The sequence below is a fragment of the Corvus hawaiiensis genome, chromosome 6, assembly GCF_020740725.1.
Source record: "Corvus hawaiiensis isolate bCorHaw1 chromosome 6, bCorHaw1.pri.cur, whole genome shotgun sequence".
In the NCBI taxonomy this organism is placed as follows: domain Eukaryota; kingdom Metazoa; phylum Chordata; class Aves; order Passeriformes; family Corvidae; genus Corvus; species Corvus hawaiiensis.
The window spans coordinates 57,038,352-57,063,883 of NC_063218.1; the positions used below are offsets into that span (position 1 = coordinate 57,038,352).

General features: G+C 40.7%; 1 protein-coding gene and 1 long non-coding RNA gene across 2 annotated transcripts in view; one reads left to right on the top strand and one right to left on the bottom strand.

The window, feature by feature from the left end:
- Window positions 1–22,630, bottom strand: part of LOC125327933 — a 32,210-nt gene extending 9,580 nt beyond the window's left edge. Inside the window, exons 1-4 of the long non-coding RNA XR_007204456.1 lie at window positions 22,043–22,630; window positions 20,236–20,370; window positions 10,048–10,216; window positions 5,900–8,363 (exon numbers count right to left, since the gene is read on the bottom strand). This is a non-coding gene — a long non-coding RNA (uncharacterized LOC125327933). The remainder of the gene's footprint in view (window positions 1–5,899; window positions 8,364–10,047; window positions 10,217–20,235; window positions 20,371–22,042) is intronic.
- A 60-nt stretch (window positions 22,631–22,690) lies between these two features.
- CSTF3 (cleavage stimulation factor subunit 3) overlaps window positions 22,691–25,532 on the top strand; it is a 48,457-nt gene continuing 45,615 nt past the window's right edge. Inside the window, exon 1 of the mRNA XM_048308394.1 lies at window positions 22,691–22,874. Within this exon, the coding sequence (XP_048164351.1) occupies window positions 22,845–22,874 (30 nt within the window). The 5' untranslated portion in view covers window positions 22,691–22,844. The remainder of the gene's footprint in view (window positions 22,875–25,532) is intronic.

The window sequence follows — 25,532 nt, forward strand, 5'->3', positions numbered from 1 at the left end:
AATATAATGCAAGTCCCACTGAAATCTTCAAAAAGTACATCAGTTCCATGGGTGGGATCAGGATTTTTCACAGAAATTTTTCCATTTCTTCAAGTACTGTTTACACATGTATTCATTCCCCCTCAAAAGCAAGCCCTTGGAGATGACAATTTAGTGAGAAAAGTATTTAAAAAAATCCCAAACAAACCTGGATTGTTAGTGTGGTTCCACTCATCATTACATACCATAAAGACATGGAAATCAGCTTTTTATAGCCTGGCATGATGACAGCTATTTGACTCTTGAACTTAAAAGCAGTATAAATATTTTCGGTTTAACACATTAAATATAATGATCAGACATCAACCATTCTTTACCATTTAAATGCATTTCTTCAGGAGAAGCAAATTCATGTATTATAGTAGAAACTAATAACTATTTCACAGCAGGGTATGAGTAGCTTCTCATTCATTTTTTATTAAATAGTTGTATCTGTTACATGTGTGAAAGACTGCTTTAGCTGCTTATATGAGGCTTTTAAGGCAGAATAGCATTCCACTCAGCAGATGATACTGAAAAGCACTAATTTAATTCAATAATTAACTTCCTTGCATTTCATTTCCAAGCTCAAAATATTATCTTTAATTAAAAACACAATAGGAAATTGCCTAGTTATCTAGTTCTTTAACAACGTACTTCTTAGTGTAAGGCACTTAAAACTAATTCAATCACTGTCTGTAGCTTTTGCACTAAGTCATACTTAAAAATGAGCTGGATAACTCATGTCCCTTAAGCTTTATAGCTAAGAAAAAAGTGCAGCTCTTGGCTTTATTTCTGATCAGTGGTGGAGTACCTTGATTGCAGCAACCTGGCCATTTGTCCTTTCCCCCTTTCATTTCAGTGAGTGTATCTCATATCTTTCCACAGTAGCTTCAGAAATGCCTTTCGGTCCAGCAGAGTCAGTTCTGTCATCTCTAACACCATTTGCATTTACATTATTTACAACAACTTTACATTGCCTTTTGTACTTTATTACACTCACTAAGTGACTGTGCAATCAAACTTACTCATTAAAACATCTTTAGCAAAGCTCCTTTCTGAATCATAATTTTCATTTAGTTTCTTTTCAGGGTGTAATTTTTAAAGCTTGATGTTTATTAGACAAACAGTAATGAAGTTGTGAGGCCTCCAAAGTGATTTATTTTTGAGACCTCTTCCTAACCTTTTAATTTAAACCTTAATTTGGAATTAGTTTAACATGAGAAAGTGAGATCTATTTTTCACTCTAATCCTAAATCAATATTGGCTCAGAAAATTATTCTGAGCCAGAGAGCATATATTATACCATTAAAAGTAACCTTTTGCAGGGAATATCACTAATGCTGCCTAAAAATAATTCATTTCCACAAATCAGAATGAGAAATCCATGGGTTTTTTTGGCCCAGACACCTTAAAATAATTTTGTCTCTCCATAATCCTTCTCTGTATACTGTTCTTGCTTAATTGATGCTAATGAGAATGTAGAAATAAGGTGGTTAACACATCCCCTAAAATGTTTGCCTTGACACATGTAGAAAGGTTCTTCTAAGACACACCAGGACAAGCCACAGAAGTAATTGAGCTGAAGTATATTGGAAGAAAATCATGATTTAAAGGCAACAGTTTGATTACATTGCAAAATATTGACATTATTTATTACAAATATCTAGAAAATCATTACATTTTCATGAAGTCTTCCAATTGACTTGGATCAGTCTTTCTTAGTAGAAAGGCACGTTTAATCAGTATTTCCCAGACAAGAATGGTAAATACTGCAAAATTGCTGAACTTAATCTAGATATTAACCAAAATAAAAACTCTCCAAATATTTTATTCTTTAAGAAAACCTTACAAATATAATCCCATCCTGTCATTGGGAATATGCAATAATTGCAAATTGTGTCGTTTGGTTTAAAAAAAAAAACAAAACACTTAAAAAAAAAAGAAGTTGCTAAGCTGTTTCCTCTCCACTGATCATCACGGCCTTATTTTTAAAGCTCTTGATTAGTTTGTCTCCTCAGGCCCACTAGGACATCCCTGCAGATTTTCCTCTCCCAGATGCCATTTCAGTGCAGACCTAAACCACCCATGGATGTGTCTTGTGTGTTTACCGCAGTTAACGGTTAACACCACAGTTACCGCAGTAACTGTGGTGTTGCTTCATGCCCCTGGCGGTCCCAGCAACACAGCAGGACTGAAAACCAGCCAAAGAATCAAAGAGAAACGGTGGAAAAATCAAGTTATTCTTCTTGCCATCACAAAACTTTCCAGGAAATTGCCTTTCCAGCTAAGGGAAATCATAGTGCTCTGTAGTGGTCTGTGAGGAAGTACAAAATCAGCTGGACTATCAGTAAGGTTTTCGTTTTCTTTGAATGAGATGGTATTAAACTTTATAAACACTATATAAATTTAACATTATTAAATTTCATCACATTCAATAATTTTTTATCCTATATTAAGATCATGCTTCTCCTGGGCTGCATGGTAATTTTTCCACTTCTAGAGCCCTCCCTCCCACACATGCGAAGGCTCAGACCCTTTCTTCCCTTTCTCCTCGTGTGCTGTAAGTCCCGCTGGCTCTGGGAACTGAGGTTCCCAAAGCAGAGCTCTGTGCCTGTGCCCCCAGAGCCTCCAGCACAGAGGTGTGCCAGGGCACACACTGTACTCCATCGCTGCTGCAATGGCCCCCGAGGGCCTTGTCAGAGAGGAGCAAACTGGAATAGTTCTTGTCTTTCACAGACACCAACCCAAAGGTACCACTTAAGTCATCTGCATTCCCCACTTTTCTCTTTCAACCAGCATTCTGGGTAGTCTTTTCCTGCAGGTTTTAGAAGCAGCTGTGATATTCAATTGATTTTCTATTAAAGGTCATTTTAGTCTCACAGTTAAATTTCTATTACAATTCAGATTTGTTTCGGTTTGCTCTGGGGACATGACAGAGGTTAACCCAATTCATAGACCACATTAGGTGAATCATACGTGGAAAGTTTCCCAGGTCATTCAGGGTGAAACGGAATTTCAGATGTAATACCTTCTAACAGAAGAAACAATATTCAGGTGACTCCTGAGCAATGATTTGTAATAAATTCTGACTTAGCAATGGCACTGAAGAAGGAGTACTGCAAACAGTCGCTGTTCTCCCAGATTTTGTGCTGCATGCACACAGCAGCCACGAGCTGTGCCCCGACATGTACAAAGCATTGTCTAACAGTACGAAACCCCAGCACTGATGAAACTCTGATCACCACCCACTGAAATGCCCAGTTCTTGCCATGCGTTTTTGCATATTTCCCCCCCACCTAGCTGGCTGAGCCATCCTGCTGTAGTCCCGAGGTGTCTGCTTGTTAGTCTCTATCACTTGGGCAGGGGGGTTAAGACTTTTTATTTCCAGTAAGGGTTTTTATTCCTCCTCTGTTTTTTCTTTTCTTATTTCTGATGAGTGGCACATTCTCTAGTTTAAAAAAAGTTTGAGACAGAGCGTGAACACTAATTAGTAAAACGACTTCAACGTATGTACTTTATATTTTTCAAGTATATTCTACACATTATGCAAAAAAAAAACAACCTAGAGGAGATCAAGCAGCGAAGTTATTCTGTACTGATGATGGTACTAGAAAAACCCCTTTTACAGAAATAAAATTACAGCTTTGTAATGTCATAAAGTAGAAGAAAAATTAAAGGTTGCCCAGAAATATCAAAAACATATGCTTTTATGAAGAGCACACTGCAGAAACCATCTCATTTCCATGAATTAGCATTTGCTCATCCTTATTAGCAGACACATATGCCTACTTGTCCTGTAACTTAACATTGAAGGCCAAAAAGATGTCATACACCAGTTGCTGAACAGAAATTACCCATATAAAAAGCTCATTATTTAAAAGTCTCTTCAGAGGATGCCAGTGTTGATTTGAATTGACTCCAGGCATTTCTCTGCTTATTATTTGGAAGGTTGTAAGTTAATTCAGTGGCACTTCACTTTGACACAAAAAGGTATGATGCAAAACTGAAATCAGAGTAATAAACTCTGACAGAAAAAAGACATTAATAGGAGCAACCAATGACAAAATAAACTGTAGATCTAAGCAATGGCTTATCAAACCTAAGAGGATTTGCCTAATTAATCCTGTGTTGCACAGCTATCCAAATTGCTTTTCTGACCAATCCATATTGTTGCTATTCATTACTTACTCCTGGCTTTCTAGAAACAAGAGACATATCACATAACAATCTAAACAGTATCACCTATTTTTTAACTGCTTTACTGTACTATCCTGTAAGCAGTTAACTAATGGACTGCAAAAATAGTTCCACAGCTCCAAACTGTTTGGAATTAGTTTCTTTTTTTTAAAGACTACCCAAAAGGTAACAGTAAGCATTAATTATTTGGAGAGCAGCATCTGCCTTTAGAAGGGAACCTTTTTTTTAGAATAAATTGTGGAAAAAGGACTTTATGTCTGCATACTTCATGTTTGGGCTTGAGCTCACCAAAGAAAATGTGCAGGCTAACAAGAAGTGTATTGTCAGTGAAACCCAAATGGTTACAGTTTAAAGGCTGCTCTAATTGATAAATGTAAAATATCTGACAAAGAAGCTTCAGAATGTGGCAGGTGTGTGTCATGTATAGTTTTACTGTCTAAGTAAAGCAAACATATGAAGAGATTAAAAAAATAGATTAAGTGTTTTATAAGCTACTGCTAGCCTACACTAGCCAGCTGAAGGCTTTAAATAATTTAATCCCTTCAGCAACTGCCAGTCCCAACTGCAACACTGAAACAAGGTCTGAATTCAGTTTGAAACCCAACAGGTGCAGTCTAATACTGCCTCCTTAATTCAGCTACTGATCTATGTTTATGCTTGTAGAGGACAGCATATTCTTAAATCCACCATGGCATTAATTAAATTAGTCTAAGTGCCTCTTGTTTTATCCCATCTTCTACTATCAAATTTACCTCAGACTGTACTCTGTTTCTTTCCCCTCCCCTCCAGAAATGCTCTTCGTGCCAGATGGAAGACAAAGACTTTGCAAAAAGCTTTTAAAATAGATTTTTCTTTATATATAACTTACACAAAAACACAACCAGGGAAATTAACAAATGAAAACATTTAATACTGGTTTTCTTAGCCTGAATTTTAATATTTGAAAGTGGAAGGAGGTATATAAAGTTATTGGCAAGCAAAGTCTCCAGTGCCATATCACCACTTATACTCTTTTCTTTGGATAATCCAGGCAATTTAAGTTGTATCTGATGTGTGTAAGCTATTTATCATTCTTATATGCTAATTATTTTTACCAACATTTGCTAGTAGCATGAAATAATGCATATTGACAAAAGTAATAATTCTTTTTTTTGGATAATCCAGGCAATTTAAGTTGTATCTGATGTGTGTAAGCTATTTATCATTCTTATATGCTAATTATTTTTACCAACATTTGCTAGTAGCATGAAATAATGCATATTGACAAAAGTAATAATTCACTAGCAAAAAAAAAGAAAAAGTCAAAGTAAAAAAAGCAGCATTACTACAAAGTTTCCAGCAACAGTAATAGGCAGGGTCCCCACCACCCTCCTTCTCTTTAGAATCATGGACTGTTTAACAAACCACAGGGAAATGCTGCTTAGTATCCTACTTCCCAGAGAAATTTAAAGGTTAATCTACATTTTTCTCCAATCACAGGACAAGAGAAGAGGAAAACTCCCACCACCTTACTTCTTTCACTTTGCCAGCAGAACTGGAAGATGGGACAATCCAAGGCACAACTTCCTTTCCCTTCCTTGCAGACGGGGCCATGCTCGCTCTTGGGATGCACACAGAGAGTTTTGTCTCTCAAGCAATTAAGCAGCATGTTTGGCATATGCAAATGAGAGGACAGAGTTACCTTTTTATGCAACCTTAACTCAAAATTTCTGGATGCTTAAGTAGTGAGCCACTGGAGTAGTAAGGCCAGCTCAGAGAGCAGTTCATACTTCAATTTCATTCAGTTTATCAAGACTATAATACGCTATGCAAGGGGCCATCAGCCTTTTGAAAATGAAAACAGATTCAATGTACATTAAACAAAATGTTTTCTTAAATCCCAAGCTGCTCAACACAGTAATAACTAGCTAAAAAAAAAAAACTGCAAAGATTGTCATCCATAAAAAATGTCTCGTGACTACAACAAAAAGTGAACTCTGGTACACCAGCACAGGTTTGAATTCCCAATAATTCTACCAGCACATGGACAAACAATACTCCTACATATATTAAAAGTATCTTTGAAATCTTTGAAATTTCCACTGTTTCGTATATATGGAATGCAACTTTCAATTATTAACCAACAACTATTCTTTTGATTATGTGAAGTAATACAGGCACCACCCCTCCTCTATTTCAAAACTGGATGGATAATGTTGAGGTTACACAATTTTATTAACAGTGACAATGTGTTCTCTGATCCCAGTTGTACTTCAAAGCACTAAATGAATGAATTTTTGGAGCACAGAACAACCCAAAGTGAATTCAAAGCTTCTGAAATGGCTCTACCACTTAGTTTATACAAGCCTGAAATTTAAAATTCAGTTTCAAAACCATCTATTCCAGGATCACAGCTTCTGAAAGAAGGAAAAATCAGGAGGAGGGAAAATTTACAAAAGACATTGTAAGAAGGCTCAGCAGTGATAATAACTGTATTCTATTAACAAATCCCAGTTTTAATTCAGAACTCCCTATATGCCAAATAATTTACAATATTTATGGTATATGATTTTATTACTGTAAAAATGTTTTTACATTAACAGTTTTTAGTTATGTGAATAATCACTGCCTAATAATTCCCCATATAATCTTTTGGGATGAAGTTTGCAGTATCAGACCTTTCTTAAGTATTTAATTAATATTATGCTCAAAAAACCCCCAACCCAAACCCCCTTGGCATTGCAGTGGTAAAACACTATAGTACTTCATGGAGTTTTCGGGCAAAAGTAGTGCTTTTATGAAGACCTGCACTTCCAGAGATAGTTGGTATGAGAATGTGTGTGAAAGTGTGATATAGACCTAGAAACTAGAGTAAGATGTCTGAAAGACCTCAAAATAATAATAAATACTGGGTTAGTTTAAATTCCAGTCTTTATGTTTTTGAAGCTCACTACTTTGTTTTCTTTTCTAAAACAGTTGCTCAAGAAAATCTCAATTAACTGAATTTTTCAAGAACAGCAGGATTTTAATGAAAAAAACAAAACCAAAACCAAACCAGCTGCACTGAAATGAGAAGAGACTCCTAAGACCTGCCACCTGAATAGAAGGCATTACAGATTCTCCTTTCTGTGTCTTGTAGGGATTTAATGGGCAATGAAATCATCTTGGTTCTCTTGTCCATTCCCCTCCTGGCAACACTTGTCCCCAGGTGTACACACATAGCTGGAGAAATTAATACATTTTTTCTTGCTTACTTGCTATGCGAAGGGTACACAATACTCTTGGTAGCTCTTATACCACCTGATGCAAAAAATCCAGGCAGAGTCTGGCCTTTCATTGAAAGCAGTGCTCCAAATCTGCTTTATTTTTTTGTTCATTTGTCTGCAGAAGAGTCCTGGTACACGACAGAAAACAATACCACTTGCTAGAGGCAAGCACGATTCCAAAAGACAGCCTAATTTTTCCTCAAAGTTCTGCCAATGCACAGCATTACTGACTTGCAAAGCTTCTGGGAAGACTCACGGACAGGCTGCCAAGCTATCCTGGTACAGTGATGTGGGCTTATGACCAAAACAGCTCCCATGCAGGCTGCTTTGCCATACTGCACAACAATGTAAGTATCCTTCCATTGTATGAGGGTTATTCCATGAAATCCATTGCCTTATCTAATCCAGAACTGTTTAGTGGCTGGAGGATACTTCGGTCTTCACTGCTCCTTGAGCAAGCAACAATTTTCTGTGTTGAGTCTTCATTTGGAAGGCATCACATCCTGGGAAGAGTCAGAGCAATTTGAGGTTACACTGGTGGGAATGCCCTGCCCACTGTTGTATTCTTTCTCTCTTCCACCCATGTGTCAGTATTTTGGACTGTAAAAATTTCTGTGGGAGCAGGCAAGGCCTCTCTAGAGATTCCTGATTTCATGACAGATGTTTGCCACAAACCAAAGCAAGTATCCAAATAAGCAAATAATGTTTGTCTTTGAATACCATCTCTTTTTTCAAAGCTGGAAAATGATGTTTCAAACACACACTCATGTATTTTAATAGACAGAGTTTGGCAGAGAAGCACACTGAAGAGAAATCCAGCCCTGCCCTGCTTGTGCCAATACGAACTTGATCACGTGTTCTTTGAAGTGAATAGTGAAGTCTCCAGTATCCACTACACCTCTGTAAAAACAGAACTTATTAAACAGGTTAATTAATAGCCTTGTTTTATGGACACTGGAAATGAGATTAGTAACTCCTTATTCCATTTGGGTTCCATCCTACGCCCAGTCACATCATGACTGTCTCCATCTAGTCAAGTAAATGGCAGATTTGTGACTGCAGGGCTTTTTCCGCCTCTTCCAGAGGAGAAAAAGTTAATGTTAAAATAATACCTCTTGCACATGCAAGAGAAAAAGTGGTCTACTTTGTGTCAATTGTCCATTCCCATGAGAATTAATTCCAAGAGCAAGCAGGAGCCCCTCTGTTGTCAAGTGACTGTAAGTGATATGTGGTAAGCGATACACAGAACAGAAGCAGTGGGCTACATCCACAGCGGTGTTACTGCAAGGAAAGGTGTTACACCACATTAACCTGAACTGTGCAATTCTGCCTGTTCACTCTGTGGCTCTGGGCTCCCCCCACTCACAGAGGCATGATGCAGTACAGCCAGGGCGGGCACTTCCTCACTGGGCGTTCTTTGGGACCGACGTATCAGTGATTATATGAGCTAACCCTCCCCACAAAACCTTTGCAGCGCCCTCTCACCATGGTCAGCTCACTCGAGATTACTGCACATACAATTTTCAGCAGCTGACTCGGGTAACACCCACTCCTCTGAACACGTGTGACCACTGAATCCCTGCTGAGCCCCACTGTACACAGCGTTGGTGAGAGCAAAGTGTGACAGAGTCAGGAAAACTCCAAGTACTAAACGTGCCAATTCATAAGTATCCTTACTATTCTTAGTACCTAGGACTCTTATCCCCACCACCACCATCCTTTCCCCTCAAGCTCATTTTCTAATTTCTCTTCACCGTTTGTACTCATTTCTATTCCAAGTTGTATGTGTAGGGTTTTAATTATCTTCTATTTTGGGGCATTAAAAGATTCTGAATCATCCCACCTTCTGGGAGATTAGTAAACCCAGCGATTATCAACAAAAACGCTGTTGAATGCTTATTATCCATGCTAATTATTCAATTAAAAAATATGCTGGAGCCATCAGCGGGACACTTCCATTTCATGGTTGAATAAAAGAAAAAACATCTTTTAAAATTGCTCTAAAGCAATTATTTTAAAACTTGCTTTTCAGAGCTAATCTTTCCCCAGTACCTCCATGCTGGTACAATAAAACCTGTGCATAGAGATCAATGCATGTGGCAACCCATGCACAAAAAATTCAGGAGATGCAGAGACTTGTCTTGGACACCCCGCTAAGATAAAGCCCTGATATGTACCCTTTTTTTCCCTGAGTAGAGTACATTTTGTTTCTGCCTAACCTTTTCAAACACATGGATGCTGCCAACACGTCTCAGTATCCTGACGCTCTTCCGGTCTCAGTATTTTAAGCATACAATTATGATCATGAAGGTAACTTTCAGCCTAATCAATCTTAAGACCATCAGTAGTTCAGAGTCTTTATATGATTTCTCCTCTTTCTAGCACTTTCTAGCACTTCACCCCCTTTTAAAAAAAATTTTTAATCATGATTTTGCAATCACAGTGCTTATATGCCATCTTATCATCTGGCTACAGTCTGAAATGAGTTGCCTGACTAAACTGGCAAGGAAACCCAGAACCAGGTGGAAAAGTAGCCTGGGATGGACCTTTCCCAACAGGTATTTACACCAGACAAAGCACTCACAGAAATATGCTTCCTCCCAGGTCTGTCAAGCCAGTCTTAAATTCAGGGATGCCCATATACTTCACCACCACGGCAAATTGAGCTACTCCAAGACTCCTCTAAATCCTCCTAACAAAATCCTGGGTGCATTTCAAAGGAATCTTTCGTTTCTTGGACCTGTCTGTGGCACCTGCGGAACAAGAGTTAGGCAACATAGAGCAGCTTGCCAAAACAAGCAATTTTGAAATTAGTAACCCAGCAAGCACTACTACATGAAGATCTCACATTACCTGTCTGAGATTCCCATTATCAGGACATTTCTATTACAAATAAACATGCCCTAGAATGCAGAATTTGAGCAGAAAACACATCTTGGGTACACAAGTATTAGACACACAACTTGCAAGGCTTGCCTGCCTTTTACACTTTCACAAAGATTTTCAAGAGGACTTTCAAAGGGCCACCATAGAACAGTATCTACACATATTCTGCTTCAAGGGAGGATAGGAAAAAATAGGGGGTTTTATTCCAAGAGATGGCATATGCAGGAAGCCTGTCAGTGCCTTGTAATTCCAGTTACAGTCTGTGCTCACCCTAGCAGCAAAAGCAGCATGGATGTGACCATACAGAATGGGCTCTGGAGAACAGAGCAGATACATCGGAGTCAACTGTGCATGATGCCAATGAGTGGGTCAGGGACTACCATGGAAGGCTCCTGTCAGACATATTTGTATACATATTTTTATACATACATATATAAATATACACACAAGCTTTAAAATATGAAAGAAGGATGAATAAATAAACTTCAGACTTGCTATTTTCAGGTGCATTAACATCTGCTCTACAGACACAAAAAGCCAAAAAGGTTAGACAAACGACTATATGCAACTTGTGACTTAATATGAGAGAACTGTGTCTGCTGCCTGGCTCTAGGGTCTGTTCTTCCATTTGGGGCTAACTGGACAGGTTCCTGCTTCCCTTCTATTTCCAGCCAAATGGAAAAGCTGTAACCCCAGCAGAGCACTCCAACTACCACAACCACGCTTGTTTAGAACAACATGGTTGTATCCTTCACCTTTGTGCAACTGGCACGGACAAAACACTGGTGGCTCCATTGAGAAAATTCTCTATATCAAATGGAGAAATTACTCTTCCCAGTCCAACCTGGAATGATTCTGCTCACCCTTCAGTATCAGACTCAACAGAGAAGGCGACTGCCATTTGGTAAGGCCACCCACTCATCTGTCTCATGAAGATTGAGGTCAGCTAACAAGCAGCATTTCTGTTCTCTCCTACCCAAAGCCAAACACAGAAAAGTAATATAAAATCAAAATATTGAAAAATCCTTCAAGTATTCTGTTTAAAAGACTATTTCCATCCCCATTTGCTTTTCTCAGTTGCTTAACTTCAAAAAAAAGAAGGCAAATGTTAATGCAGAGCCCTGTGTATGTACATGTAGACGCCTGACACACCCCAGTGACTTGTTTTTATGGGAGTTGCACAGTAGTCCCCGTGTTGCCTCAGTAACAACTCCTACACTGGGATACTTGAGGAAACCAGGGCACAACTTAATGAGTACCATGGCACGTACTCTGTAGTCCTAAAGCTACTTCAGCAGTGTCTGGGAGGAGCCTGTTTGCTCCCTACCTTCCCATTTTCAAAGAGAATATGAAGTAAGACTGTGTCACCCATGACAAACGTGCAAATCCCAGTGCTGTGCAGAGCGATGTGACACAGTTACCAGCACAAATTATTCCACAGAAATTACCAAAGTAAGTATTGGGTTTGGAGTCTTTTCCTAAATGTCTTCTACCCCTTTTTTTTTTTTTTTAACCCTGTCTGAATGCAATTTACTAAATCAAATATTCGGTAAGAAAGAAGAGACAAAAAAATAAATGAAAGGAAAAAAAAAAGTGTTAGCCTTGAGATAGAACAGGGCAGATCCAGGATCCTGTAAGGAAAACATTCCAGCTCAGTACCCACCAGATTAGTGACATTTTACAGTACCCAAACCCTGTTCTGGATTTCACATGATGCCTTTGTAGGGGAGCTAGCCTATAGTAAAGGAGAACTGATGAGCTGCAAGCAGACCATTGGCAGCAAAAGCAGCAATGAAAAAAGCAGGACAGATGCTTTATGAATAGCAGAGCTGGATGTGACAGGACTCTCAAAAGCTGGTAGGGAAAGTTGAAGAGGTAAGCAAGTAAACAAGCTAATATGTCTTCTTCTGGGTTTACCTTTTTACTCTTTGCAATTGTAATCTTTCTTTAAAAAGCTGTTTACTTTTCCCCTACTCAAACAGCCTAGAGCTGCCAGACCAGTCTGGACTGAACACCCCTCTTTTTAATGGGTTTTTTTTTATAGCTTTTTGCTTTTCTGGTCAGGAAACAGGCAGAGAGGAAAGATGGAGGCCAGACAGTAAATTCAATAATGATTTTGTGATTTTTTTTCAAAGATAGCCAGTTCCTAAAAGGATTTGAAGGGTCAATAGGTGTCAAGGAAACAATTTACTCTGGAACTACAGCACCTCTGCACATTTTTATAGTAATTGTTAGGGACAAGACATTATTCTTGCAATTAGGGGACAAATGCAACAGTCTACGGGATCTGACACAGCTGATGTGAGGAAAACAGCATTGCACTCGGGAAACGAGATGGCCACCTCAAATATACTGTAACCCCATTTTGAGCTGAAGCTTTGCAAATTCCAGCAAGTGATGATTCTTTGCAGTAAGATCTTTGTGAGCTTTACAATTAACTTCTCTAGGATCAGGATTTAATCCAAAGACAAGGACAATCTAAAGAGAAGAAATAAAGATCCGAGATAGCCATGGGGAAAGTACAAACTCTTCAGATGGCATGTTTGGACTTATTCTTCCTTTAGTAATGGCGAAGCCAGGTCTGGGGTTTTTTTATTTTTACAGTATTTTCAAATTACACTGCAATATTAAGCATTCATTACTCCTTGGAGATGAACTTGACAGTAAATTTCAGTGCTGTTCAAGGGTGCCTAGGATATGAAGAAGACAAATTATACACATTTTGACACATTGAAAATTTTAGCCTTGTATCTTATATTTTTTATTTACAAAATTGGCTACAGAGAAAGCAAAGGGCTACTACACTTCTCTTGCTCTATCCCCCCTCAAGCTCTCGGCATCTGTTTTAGTCTATGGCAGGTTTAATTCTTGTACATTTTGACACTGCATTCTAAATGTTGTTTCAGACATTTTTTTCAGTATGTGTCCTTTCGTAATAGAAGCCAGCTGCATTAATCCCTGGAAAGAGCTACACAGAAGGCCAACTAACGAGATCTTCTCTTTACTCCCAGTAAAAAATCTGGACAATACCTGTAAAGGATATTCTATAGTTATTTGTAAGTATTGATCACAAAATAGCAACACAAACATCTCTCTGAATTTTATCATTTTACAAGTGCCTAAAGTATTCATTTCCCCTTTTTTTCTCAGCCTACAATGGGAAAACATATTTATTCAAAATCTTTCTAAAATGAAAAACTAATTAATTTAATTTAATCTTATATATTCAGCTAATCATTAGGAATAATATTTTTTCTGAATTCACAAAAATAAAAGGTAAAATAATTTCTCTCATAATAGTTGCTTGGTTTTCATTCCTCTTTCTTACATTACTGGAATTTCTCAGTCATTTGTTGTTGTGTGTCACTCAGATGTTTTACTGAAATAGATGGCAATGCTACCAGAAAGCTCTGTCAGATGGCTCTGAGAGAACACACTCTATCACCCTAAATGTAGTTTTTGGCCCACATTTGGTAACAATTCAGTTTGTGTTCTAGAACTCTATGTCAAGCACACAAGATATGAGAAAAATGTATAAGCAATGCTCTGAGTATACAGAAGCAAGAGCACCGAAAAAATACCTCCTACGGCCAGTCGTAGCTAAAAAGTATTTTAATAATATGAAATATTTCAAACTGATTTAGAAGGAAAAAAACCCCAGAACTTCCAGATGCAGGACTGAAATTGCCTTTTCACCCAGACATCTTATGTCTGGGGTTTATAAATGCCTTTGTCTATGTTGTTACCATCGTGTGCTGTGTGTCCTCCCTTTTAATAGGAGTTAAATGCAAAAATCAGAACAAATTAAATTCAGCTGGAAAAGAGAAACTGAAGTTGTTTCCTCAATTTTATATATGCATGTAGAGATAGGCGTTTTAAAAAGCTGTAGAGACACTTTAAATATATTTAATCTAAGCAGTTAATTCTTCCAGATAGCAGTGGTTCTGTATGAGTGCTGGTGACAGCTGCTCCGGCTTTTAAGCACAAAGGAGAAGGATAAAACAATCATTAACAGTTTTTAATCCACAGTATTCTTCTGAAGCCTTTGAAAACGTGAGCAAATACGGGTTTGAAATTTATCATCGTTGTAAGGGTCATTTACCACTGTATTTAAAACAGCGGCATTTTTCTTCATTACTGCTTTGTATTAACTTACATTTCTTACAGTGACCTCCCTTTCTGGTGCATACAGCAGTACTTTTCCTTACAGACTTGAATTTGTTCGGAAAATAAAATATATATAATGATTTAGCACATAGTTTAGGCATGGTTCTTTAACGCTGGTGACTAGTACCTTCTGTGAGAAAAACGAAAAAAAAAAGGTCATGAATTTATAACCATGAATTCTCAAAGCAAGCCTGAAAAGAAGAGCAGCAAAAGGAAGGAGTGGGATTCATTACGAAACCCAGCAGATAATTGTAGCAAATGCGTATTATAAAGATGAGTCACCCAGCAAAGGCTGAAACAAAAGGCAGCACGAGGACAGAGATAGCGCTGGAGAAAAGCACATCGAGCTAGATAACACACACAATGCACTCAGTCCTTTAAGTACTCCACGAAACCAGCCGCTGTCTTTCAGTTACTAAACACAGTTACATCCTTTAATGAGCAAGTAACTTACAAGACACTATGGCAGTGCCATCATTCACTCTATCACACATGCACAATCATCCGTTCGCTTATCATACTCCTTTAACATTGTCTTCATTATCTGAACCAAGAAGTAAACTGCCACTCGCTTTTCACCACCACTTGGACATCCCTCCATAGTACCACACTGCTGCCATGTTCCCGATCTCACCAGCACACACAAACAGCAGCTTGGCTCTGTATCCCAAGAATTCCTGCTCACACAGGACCACAACACACTGTTATTTCTTGACTGCACCCTAAAGAAATTAAGGAATAACTTCTTTATTAATCTTGGGGAGCACGAAATAAAGGAGGCTCCTGAAGAGAATTTCTTAGTAGGAGCAAAGTTAACACATAGAAATTGACGCTGTTCTCCCTAATTAGAGACCTGCTGCGCTTTAGACACGCAGCATTTCTGCAAGGAGACAGCAACAGGAGTTTCAGAAGCTGAACGAAAGCATCAGCAGCAACTTTGTCAGGCTGCACTGACACACTCCATGGACTGCCCTGGTTCTGTCCTGTCAGAGCAGCGATTCTTCCATGGGCTCTCTCACCCAGGAACGGGAGCACACTCTGCAGAAAGCACATTTTGACGTTGGAGCCACAGTGGGCCCAGAGCTTTCCATACTGCGTAAAGCTTTGTGAGAAAGTGCCCTGGTCCTTTCAGCATCCAAACAACAGCCCAAAGGCTTGTTTCTCCCATTCTGTGCAAACAATCACTGCTTAACTGTTTCAAATCTCCTAGCAGTATGTTTGGAACCGGGAAAGCTACAGTTGTTGCAATAGGCACCTGGATTTACAAGGTAATTAGTGTTGACAACGTTCCCAAACCTACTGTCACATCTGAGTGGACGGCACTTCCAAATTGTGCTGGGATACACACATCCTTCTGTGCTCATGATTTCTAACGAATTACAGAAGGAAAAAAAAAAAAAAAAAAAAAAAAAGAGAAAGTTGTGGGATTCATTCATTTTCGACCAAATTTGCACTGAAAATCTGTTTTTCATATAATGGATGCATACTTCTGATACACAGCAGCTCTAGTTCTTTGCTCCAAGGAACAAAACCAAGACAAATGACCACAACAAGAGTGACAACAGAAAGCCTTAATGATGAGAAATAAAGACACATCATTTCTGGTCAAAGAGCAAACAAATATAATAAAAATCCAAGGTACCTCATTTTTTTGTGTTAAATCACTGCAGGACCATTACATTTTGAGTACTTTTCCCAGGAACTGTCCCCAGTCTTTGGAAGGATGCCACTTGGAACAAGTACTAATATATAAGAATGACATTCCCTTTTCTGCCTCATTGCCCACTGTATGCTAATAAAATGAAATGGCCGTTCCAGAGAAAACACTCACCCATGTATTATTATTTTAAAACTGTCAAAACAACACAAGGAAAAAAATAACAAATGCACACATGTAACATGAAATGAACTGTAATGCAAGATTTAAGTTCAATCAATACATAATTAGAGCTGCCTGGAAGAGGCAATACTTTTCAGACTGTTGACCTGAAGGGTACTTTTTCTTATATTTAGGCTGAGACATTTCCCTTAAATGAGATTTCAAAGTGCAGTGTTATACTATGTCAGAAATACAACAACAAAGCAAATTCTACTACAGCATATGGTGATTGAGCTGAGGTATCATTTCAGGTTCAAATGCAGCATAAGCTTAGCTAATAGAGAGAACATAAAAGCACCTCCTTAGCTTTGTGTCCTTATTAATTTAATAAAAAATGGCACAAAAGAAAACTTGGAATCACTGCTTTTACTACAGAACACAGCTCCATTAACATGAATCCCAGCTTCTTATGGAAAAGGACCCCAGCATTGCAGCTACCACCAAGCACAAGTGTATCTGTCTGCTTGTCTGGTATGATCACCATGGTACCCAGATGCTTTAGAGATAAGTATGAAAACACAGTCCTTAATTCAAAGTGCATGCAATCTGTCAAGGTAAATTTACACGGGGGTAAACACACAGGGGGCTGTGATTTCATGTGCAGCATGCAGGTCTGGACTAGGTGACATCAGCAGTACAGGAGATTCACACAGAGGTCAGGAACATCAGTCATTTCTTCAAAATTAGCTTTGGTAACAATAATCTCTGACAATGGCCTCATTAGAGACAGAAATGTAGGTTAAGGTGGGACACACAGGACAGTCACCACGGGTTCCCAAGGTGAACTGAAGCAGGGGGTATTTTGCGGATCAAGCTGTACACTGTGAATGTAGGAGGAGGGGGTGGTTGCTATTCCAGCACCAGGAATGCATCGTGGCATTTCCAAGATTTGTAAATCAAGTTTGCCTAAAATAAGGAGATTGAAACAAGCCCAGACTTTGGTTTCTTTCACATTGCTTCTAGGTTTCTGGGAGCTTGCGATGTACTTGCATCACACAAACACGCTTTGTTTCATAATAGAAGGAAACAAACTTAGAAGAAAGATTGATTGATTCTTATGTAAACCCTTGTTTCCTGGAGCTGAGCTTTCAAGCAAAACATCAAATACTAAAGTTGCATAGCAACCTCCCCACCCCCATTACAGGTGGACCGGGTGGCCAGTTCCACCTTTCCTGTTTCTCCAGGCTGCACAAACACAGCGCTTGCATAGGTAGGATTTATGTCAGCAGGGTGAGCTTCCTAGCTGTGGACAACATGTATTTAAGAAAACAAGAGTTCTGCCCAAAACACCCCAAGGTTTGAAAACCTCTGATGTTCTGGGCTTATGTTTTCCAGTATATTATGAAAATGAACAGCACCTAATGTCTTATAAACTCACTCTCACACATCATTTTATGATTGGATTATTCAGCTAAGTAGAAGGCACTTGTGTGCAAGCAACATTATGCTTAGATAGTCAATTTTTATTTGTTGTTAATCACTAGCAGTTTTTGGAAGCACTATAGTATTATATCCAATAATCACAATGACCACTAAATTTTGTATCACTGGCTTTAATTGAGAAATAACTGCAATCATCACTATGGTTTTAAAAAGGCTTTGTCTGTATATTTGCAACTAGAGTAAACATACACTAGAAAACATCTGAGACTAAATACTGCTATGCAAAAGCATAACACCAATTACAAGTAAGTATGTTCTGCCCCACCTCATTTTGTTCTCCCTTTTATTTGTTGGATGATCTCTATGCTGCCTACTGGCAAGTTCCCTCTTTGATTTCCAATCATCCTTTGATGACTATTTTCCTTCCATATGCTTCTTCTTTCTGCCCTTCTTATTGACTGTTAAAACCCTTACACCCAAAACGCGCGTGACTTTTTCCTAAAATAAGGTAAAGTTAGAATACTTTTAAAATGATTCATCATTGCAAGCTGTGACTCGACAGAAGAATTCACAGAAAGACACTTGTGATGTCCAACAACAATGTGGCAGGAAAAAGTCCTGTAATCCAGACACAAAACCCCCTAAGTTGTTGCCGTGCCATTTTCCCTGTTGGGCGGCTGCCAGGTACGTGCAGCTCGTCCCCTCGCTCCGCTTCCAGCCGAGCCGCAGCAGTGTTTGTCTGCCACCTCCCGGGTGAGTCACAGCGCTGGGGACACCGAGTGGGCACAGGCCGACCCGGACAAGCCACAAGAACGCATGTAGCCATGCTAGTGGTCATCAGGCACATTTTAACGACTTCAAAAATACTTAGCTTACAAACACTCAAAAATTTGACAACGCTGCAATCAGTGAACTGTGCTGCTATTTGTAGACATTACCTCATCTTGCTCCCTCCAGCTGCAAGGCTTCATTTGGACTCCACTTTGATCCAGTACACAAACAAATAGCATTTTTCAGTTGGTTTTTTTGTTATTGTTGCTGTTGTTGGTTTGGTGGGGGGTTTTTTTTGTTTGTTTGGGTTTTTTTGTGTGCTGGTTTTTTTTAACTTCGTGGTGTAATTTGAGGTTTTCTAGATTTCTACTCTTCTGCCTAGAAATTTTGTCCAGGCAGAGCTGGTGGGTATCGGTCTCTCTCCAATTTTGAGACCCTTGGACACTCTTGCAGCCTGGCAGTGGACATGCAGGAATGCCAGAGGAATGGCTGCTGGACATGTGGGACTGACTGTGCCCATCCTGGGGAACTGATCTGCACACAGACTGTACACCCACAGCATTCGGGACATTAGACTCACTGTATGTACACTATAAATGGTACATCCATAAATATCTGCCCATAAATCTTAAGGGAAAAAAACAATGTAACCCTGCCTCTGAGGATACCCAGTTGTTGGCTTAAACAATTTACAGCACTATGCTCACTGCTTAGTGTTTCATCCTTAAAATACAGCTTTGACCACAGAGAGATCGATCCAGCTTCAGATTTCATTTCATTATTGTAAATTTTCCAAAGAATCCACAAGGCAATATAAATAAACATTGATGAACCCTAATAATGATCCACAACAGCAAGAAGTGTTATAGAAAGGCAATAACTACTTGCACTGGAAAAGAACTCTGCATTGAAAACAGAACAAGATTTAGAACAAGCTTCTTTAGTAGATGTGATGATCATTTATACTTTTCTTAGAAAACTGAAAAGCTGCTTACAAAAAATAAATTATGCAATACTGTAATAAATAGCATTAAATGGTAGGCAATTCAAGCAAATGAATTGATGTTGAGGAGGCTAGGATTCAATCCAGATTTTTAACATCTTATTACACTATTAAAATATATTACTGCAACTATGTAGTCTGCTGTAATTATTTTCTACTAATCATGCAAGTTATTCACTGGTCCATTCACCTTTGTTTCTGCTTATACACTAAATTTCTAAACTAGTTTCAATCCCACTACTGCCTTCTCCTCCTCACCACCCAAATCCCCCCCAGATGCTTCCTTCCCTCTTGACTATAAACTCCAGTAGTACCAGTGCAGAGCCCAAGAAAGCAAACTCAGCAAAGCTTGTTTGGGTTTTGCTTCCTCCCTCATGTTTGACATTGATGCATCTGATTAGTGAGACACAGCTCACTGGATGTCAAATGGGGAGGAAACCAGTTTGGCAGAAGGATGAATTTCATTCTTAATTATGGCCTATGGAAATACTAACTTAGACTGCCTTCTTTTTTTTAGTTCACAGAATCCCCACGGTGTTGTCAATTTACAAATACAAAAGGAGTGATTATGGATTCTATATGGGACTCAGGCACTGCAGAAGTCTCACCTGAAGAACCACCAGGGCCCACCATCCCCCTGGCCAAGAGCAAAACAGGATCTCTCAGTTTTCAGGTCAACATACCTTTACCCTGTGTTTGAAACCCATCTCAGAGGAGGGGTGACAGCCCACAGACTCCAACAGCGTGGTGACACTGGCGACACAGTGGGGAGGACAATCTTCAGTATCCTCTGCATTGTGGTAGCTTGAGATTCAGCCCTGACACACAGAAATTAATGGGGCAGTTCAAATCTAAGGGCCTTAAACTTTCTCTCTAGCACTGAGTAGACATAATTAATATAATTATATCTGTGATTGAATCCCTTTGAAAATAAGGTTGCAAACAATGTTTTTAGTGGTTATAGTTGCACAAAACCTGTGATTTCATAACTAGCATTAAAAATAAGCTGCTGTGGCAGCTAAAATCACTTGGAAGACAGGTACGTCAGGTCTGTTTGATAACCACTCCCCCAACTCTGTGAAAGCAGCCTCCTGTCAAATTTGCTTCACTTACAGTTTGCCAAGATCTTGGCCTGGCAGCCTTTAAGGTTCAACATCTATTTAGGTTCTCATTTTCTTCCAGTTTTAAGTACCACAGACCTGTAGGTACAGTAGTCTTCAATTCCTGACCAGCTTCAGATTTGTTTTTGATTTCTGCCACATTCCCTCCCAGAGCAGTATAATCCACAACAGATTCCTAGTTAACTCATGGCTTGCCATTAAATTTCACAGCAGTGACTGAACTAAGCATGAATCACTACAGCACAGCAGGTATTAGCCATGTCCTCTTGCTTTGATATCACAAACCATCTGAAAATTAAAGTGCAGCCCTTCCAAGCAGCCAGGCCTGTAATCACGTCCTCACTGCCCCAGCTACCTCGGGCTGGGAGCCTCGAGCTACTCCCCTGGAGATGACGCAGCTTCAGAAGAAAGGGAAGGGACAGCCAGGCTGGAAAACAACGTTTGGGCTGCGCCGGAGGAACTTGCAACTCAGTACTTGTTGTAAGCTCAGCTGTTGCAGCCCTATTATTTGCCCTCATGCCACCAAGGAGAAAGCCCCAAATCAGCCTTGTTCAATGGGCCAACTAAAATGAATTTACAGCACTGTCAAACTCAAGCCAGGTGACTTTTGCATGAGGCCCAAATTTAAGTTGCAGCAAGACAAAACTTGAGTTAAGCTAAACACTGCTCTGTTCTCTAAATTTAAGACAAGGAAACACTTTCAAACCTAATTTGAAACACAACCTATCATTTACACACTTTTTTTTTTAAGTAATACTGCTCCTTAGGTGCAAGATTCACCCCAAAATGTAAACCTGAGGAACCAGAAAAAAATTTCAGCCAGGCCAGGGAGGCAGCTGACACCCTGCAGTCCTGGAGTAACATAAGTATTGTCTAATTAGAGGTTCCACCAGCATTGCTTCAAGCAATTACTTTGAAGGAATTAGTTCCTGTATAGGAAATGGAAAAATATTACAATAAGGAATTGGAAAATTGCAGGGGTTTTGGAAAGAAATTGTATTTATTTCTCAAATATTTTCAACAAATTAGGCTCATATCACAAAGTCACTGTTCTCCAAAGACAAGACAGCTTATCTGCCAAGACAGATTGATAGGCATGTTTGTATTTCAATTTTGAAGAATCAAAATTCTGAGAAATGCTACTGCACAGTTAGTCAAATAACTCTTCACTCTCTGCTCCCTTTACTTTTCCCAGGTGAAGCTTCAGAAGGTTGCATATTATGTTTTCCTTATGTCCTCTTTCCACACATTTCTGCGGTTTAAGAATGGGACTTTTGGAAAATGAGGCAGAAAGGAACCCCCAGTACTGACACCGAGTTACTTCATGTATTTTTGCATGCCTATAATACACAATTTTAAGAACACTTACACTGCTGTTGTGAAGGCAGCTAAATCACCTTGGTATCTGCCAAGCCTCCTCCAGATTTTTTTTTCCATACAGCACAGTTTCCCTGCAGTGGCTGATTCAAGGCCCTTTCCGCATGAACAGGCTAGCGGGTATTTTGTAAATAAAATGAAGTTGCTTTAGGGGGAGCTGCCTCCTGTATCCTTGAGGTCTTGTGACCGAGATCTCAGCCTGTGTTTTGAACTTGCCCCGGTTAGCAAGAGCTCTTGTGAGGTGGAAGGGACGAGTCTGCGGCTGGCAGCCATCGCTGGCGTTACGTCAGCGAAGGCAAAGTGCCGGCGAGGTGCCGCTGGAAGCCACCAAACCCCCTCAGCTTCCCCCGTCCCGCAGGACGCGGGGAGCGGGCGAAGGCAGCCAACGGCAGCGCCGCGACTCTCATGGCCGGGCCGGGCCGAGCACCGCAGCTTCGTCCTGCCCGTGTGGGGCGGGAGCGGCCGCGGGGAGCCAGCTCTGCCCCCACAGTGTGGGAAGGGAATGAAGGCACAGCGAAAGGGGAGGAAAAAGGAAAGGAAGAGGAAGCGCCTGCCCAGCGCAGCCTCCCGCCTTCCGCGCGCCGCTCCGGCCACTTCCGGCCGCCCCCGCGCGCCCCGATGACGCACTTCCTCCCGCCAGCCCCGCTCCCCCGCCCCCGGGCCGGACGTGCCGCCGCCATTTTGCCGCTCTCTCGCTGCCGCTCTCCCGGGCACGGCGGCTGCGGCCGGAGCAGCGTTTTTAAGGGGCTTTAACCCGCTCGGGGCCCCGCGCCCCAGCCCGGTTTTAACGCGCCATGTCCGGAGAGGGAACCGCCGGTGACCAGGTGAGCGGAGCCCGGGTGGGCGCAGGCCGCGCCCTGAGGGGAGCGGTGCGGTGTGGGCTCGGCGAGGGCGGGCGTGCGGCGGGGGCCGGGGGGACCGCGGCCTTGTCCCGGGCTCTGAGCCCGGCCGGGGCTCCCCTGCCCTCTCGGCCGTCGGAAGTAGGTCCGTGTGCCCTGCCGCGAGCGGGGGAAACGCGGCGTGGAGCCGCCCCGGCCCAGGCGGTGACGCGCTGGGAGCTCCGGCTCGCTCAGCCCTCGCCTTCCTGGCTCAGGGCGAGGTGGACAATGGACGCCACGGCGAGCCCCGCTGTCGTGGTCTCGCCTGGTCGCTGAACACAGCGGACTTGGGAAGAAAATTGCAAACCGGAACAAGCTGTTTACAGTGACAGTTTGCGGTGTTATGTAAAGTGAGCGTTGGCTGAACTCAGGCGTTTAATGGAGAAGGCCTTTTTAACGACACCATCTGCCCCCAGAATGAAACGTTATTCAAATACACTTAATCCTTAAACTGGAAACAGTATAAATGCGTTTATTTGATAAACGCATTTTCGTTGTGGTACAGGATGCCCTCTGTTTAGTAAGGAGCTAAACTAAAACCAAAGGAGTGCCACCTCAACATAAGGAAGAACTTCTTTATCTTTAGGGTGGCAGAGCACTGGAACAGCTGCCCAGGGAGGGCGTGGAGTCTCCCTCTCTGGACACATTCAAAACCCACCTGGACGCATTCCTGTGTAACCTACTGCAGCGGGTGACCTTGCCTGGGCTGGAGGGTTGAACATGGGGATCTCCAGAAGACCCTTCCAAACCTGATAGTTCTGGGATTCTGTGTAATAACTACAGTTTCAGTGGAGCTTGGCTTGTTTTGTTTTGTTTTTTTTAATAGACTAAAGCGTGTGTTTATCCTAACCTCTTAATTTATAGGGAGGTGCCACCAGAGTGCTGTATGTCACTTTTTAAAATCTGGTAATAGTGTGAACAATCTCTGACTTACTGGCAGTGTTCCTCCAAAATGGCTTTTTATAGTATTTGGGATTATGTTTAAAATCGGTAGTAATTGGAGGGGTGGGGATGCAAGTTCCCGATTGAGGGAAGAGTGATTGATAACAGTCATGTTTCTTAGTGGCCAGTGTAGCCTTTAGAAATACTTAAAATTAAGCTGATGGCTTAGTGCTTTTTGAAGTAGCTTTTTCTTTGTAGAATGATCGTTTCTTACAAAACAGGTTCATTTCTGTGTGTCTGGGCGTGTACCCCTGAAGGGTGGTGTGTAAATTTTATAAGATCACTATTTTGGTGGACAGGGTGGGTATAGGAAATGTAATGCTCAGAGTGTAAAATACTCAGTTTCTGCCTCATTAGGGTAATTTCCCAAATTTCCCTGTGTGCTCCAAGCTGATCAGGCCAGTTAAGTGTACTTGGAGTATGTTTGAGCAAGAGACTCTTCAGAATGGTTCCCTTCATCGTGAGACAGGTGGCTGCAAAGAAGAATATGCTACAGCAAAATTTTGTTAATGCTGGTGTGTAGTATGTTCCAGATTTAATTTCCCACTCCAATAGGTTTTTAAAAATACATTGATGTTTCATAGCGTGATTAAGCTGTTTGTTAAAGTAGCATGTGTGCTTCTGTAGCTTGCAAAGTGTTACTGTTTAACTTCAACAATGCTGACTTGAGGCTTTATTTTCTTTTGCAAGGGAGAATTTGATAGGCAGAAGGCTGAGTTACTGTCTGTATACTGCATAAAAGTAGCAGATGTAATACTGCTATGCCATATCTCAGAGGGGTTTAGCATTCCAAAACCTATAAATTGTTATTTGCAGCCTGTGTAAAGCACATAGTCTAACCTGTGACTTCGGTCCATACTAAGGTTCATCTTTTTACCCATTATTATTACTGTGTTCATGTTGGGTGCACTTCAAATTAATAAAAAAGCTCTTATAGGTTGGGTTTATTTTTATTTTTTTATTCATAGTGCACCATCCTCTTAATGAAGGCCTCTGCATTCTGCTTTCCTAGAAGTCTCTAAATTTTGTTATGGTCCCTTACCTCCCTTCCCTCAGTTTTCTTCATTTTAAAGAACAGCTTTTTTCTCACCTGGCAGACTTCTATTTCTGACTGCTAATGTTGCCATAGGCCCTATTTAGATCCCAGTGTCTTTAGCAACACTGCCGTGGCGTTTTCAGCATAGAGGCTCCCACTCACCCCGTGGTGTAGCCAGAGGGGTCCCTTCAGTGAGCTTGGCTGTGGTGTGACATGGCATGAGGTATCTAAATCCAGTGTCCCTGGAGGGAGGAACAGCAGAGCCTGGTGATGGGGGCAGCTGGGCCTTGTTCCCTTCCCACACCGCAGCTGCTGTAGACCAGCCTAGTGCTGGCTACAAGGTCTCTAGCTTAGCATGCACAGTGTTCTGAGGGTTCCAAATGTGCCTTGCTGTAGGAAACTGAAGCTGGGCAGAGGTTGGATTGCAGGTGCCTTTCCTGTTTCAGGTTTCATCTGCTGCTTCCGTGACCAGTTCTGAGGTTTTGGGTGCTGTTTTCATTGGCAGTCACAGGGATCAGTACAAAGAAGGGACTGCACAGTTAATTTGCATCTGTGCTGTACATAAAATGTAAATATGAGAGTGTATGATGCAGGTGAGAAATCTTTGACAAATCAGAGCTCTTAGC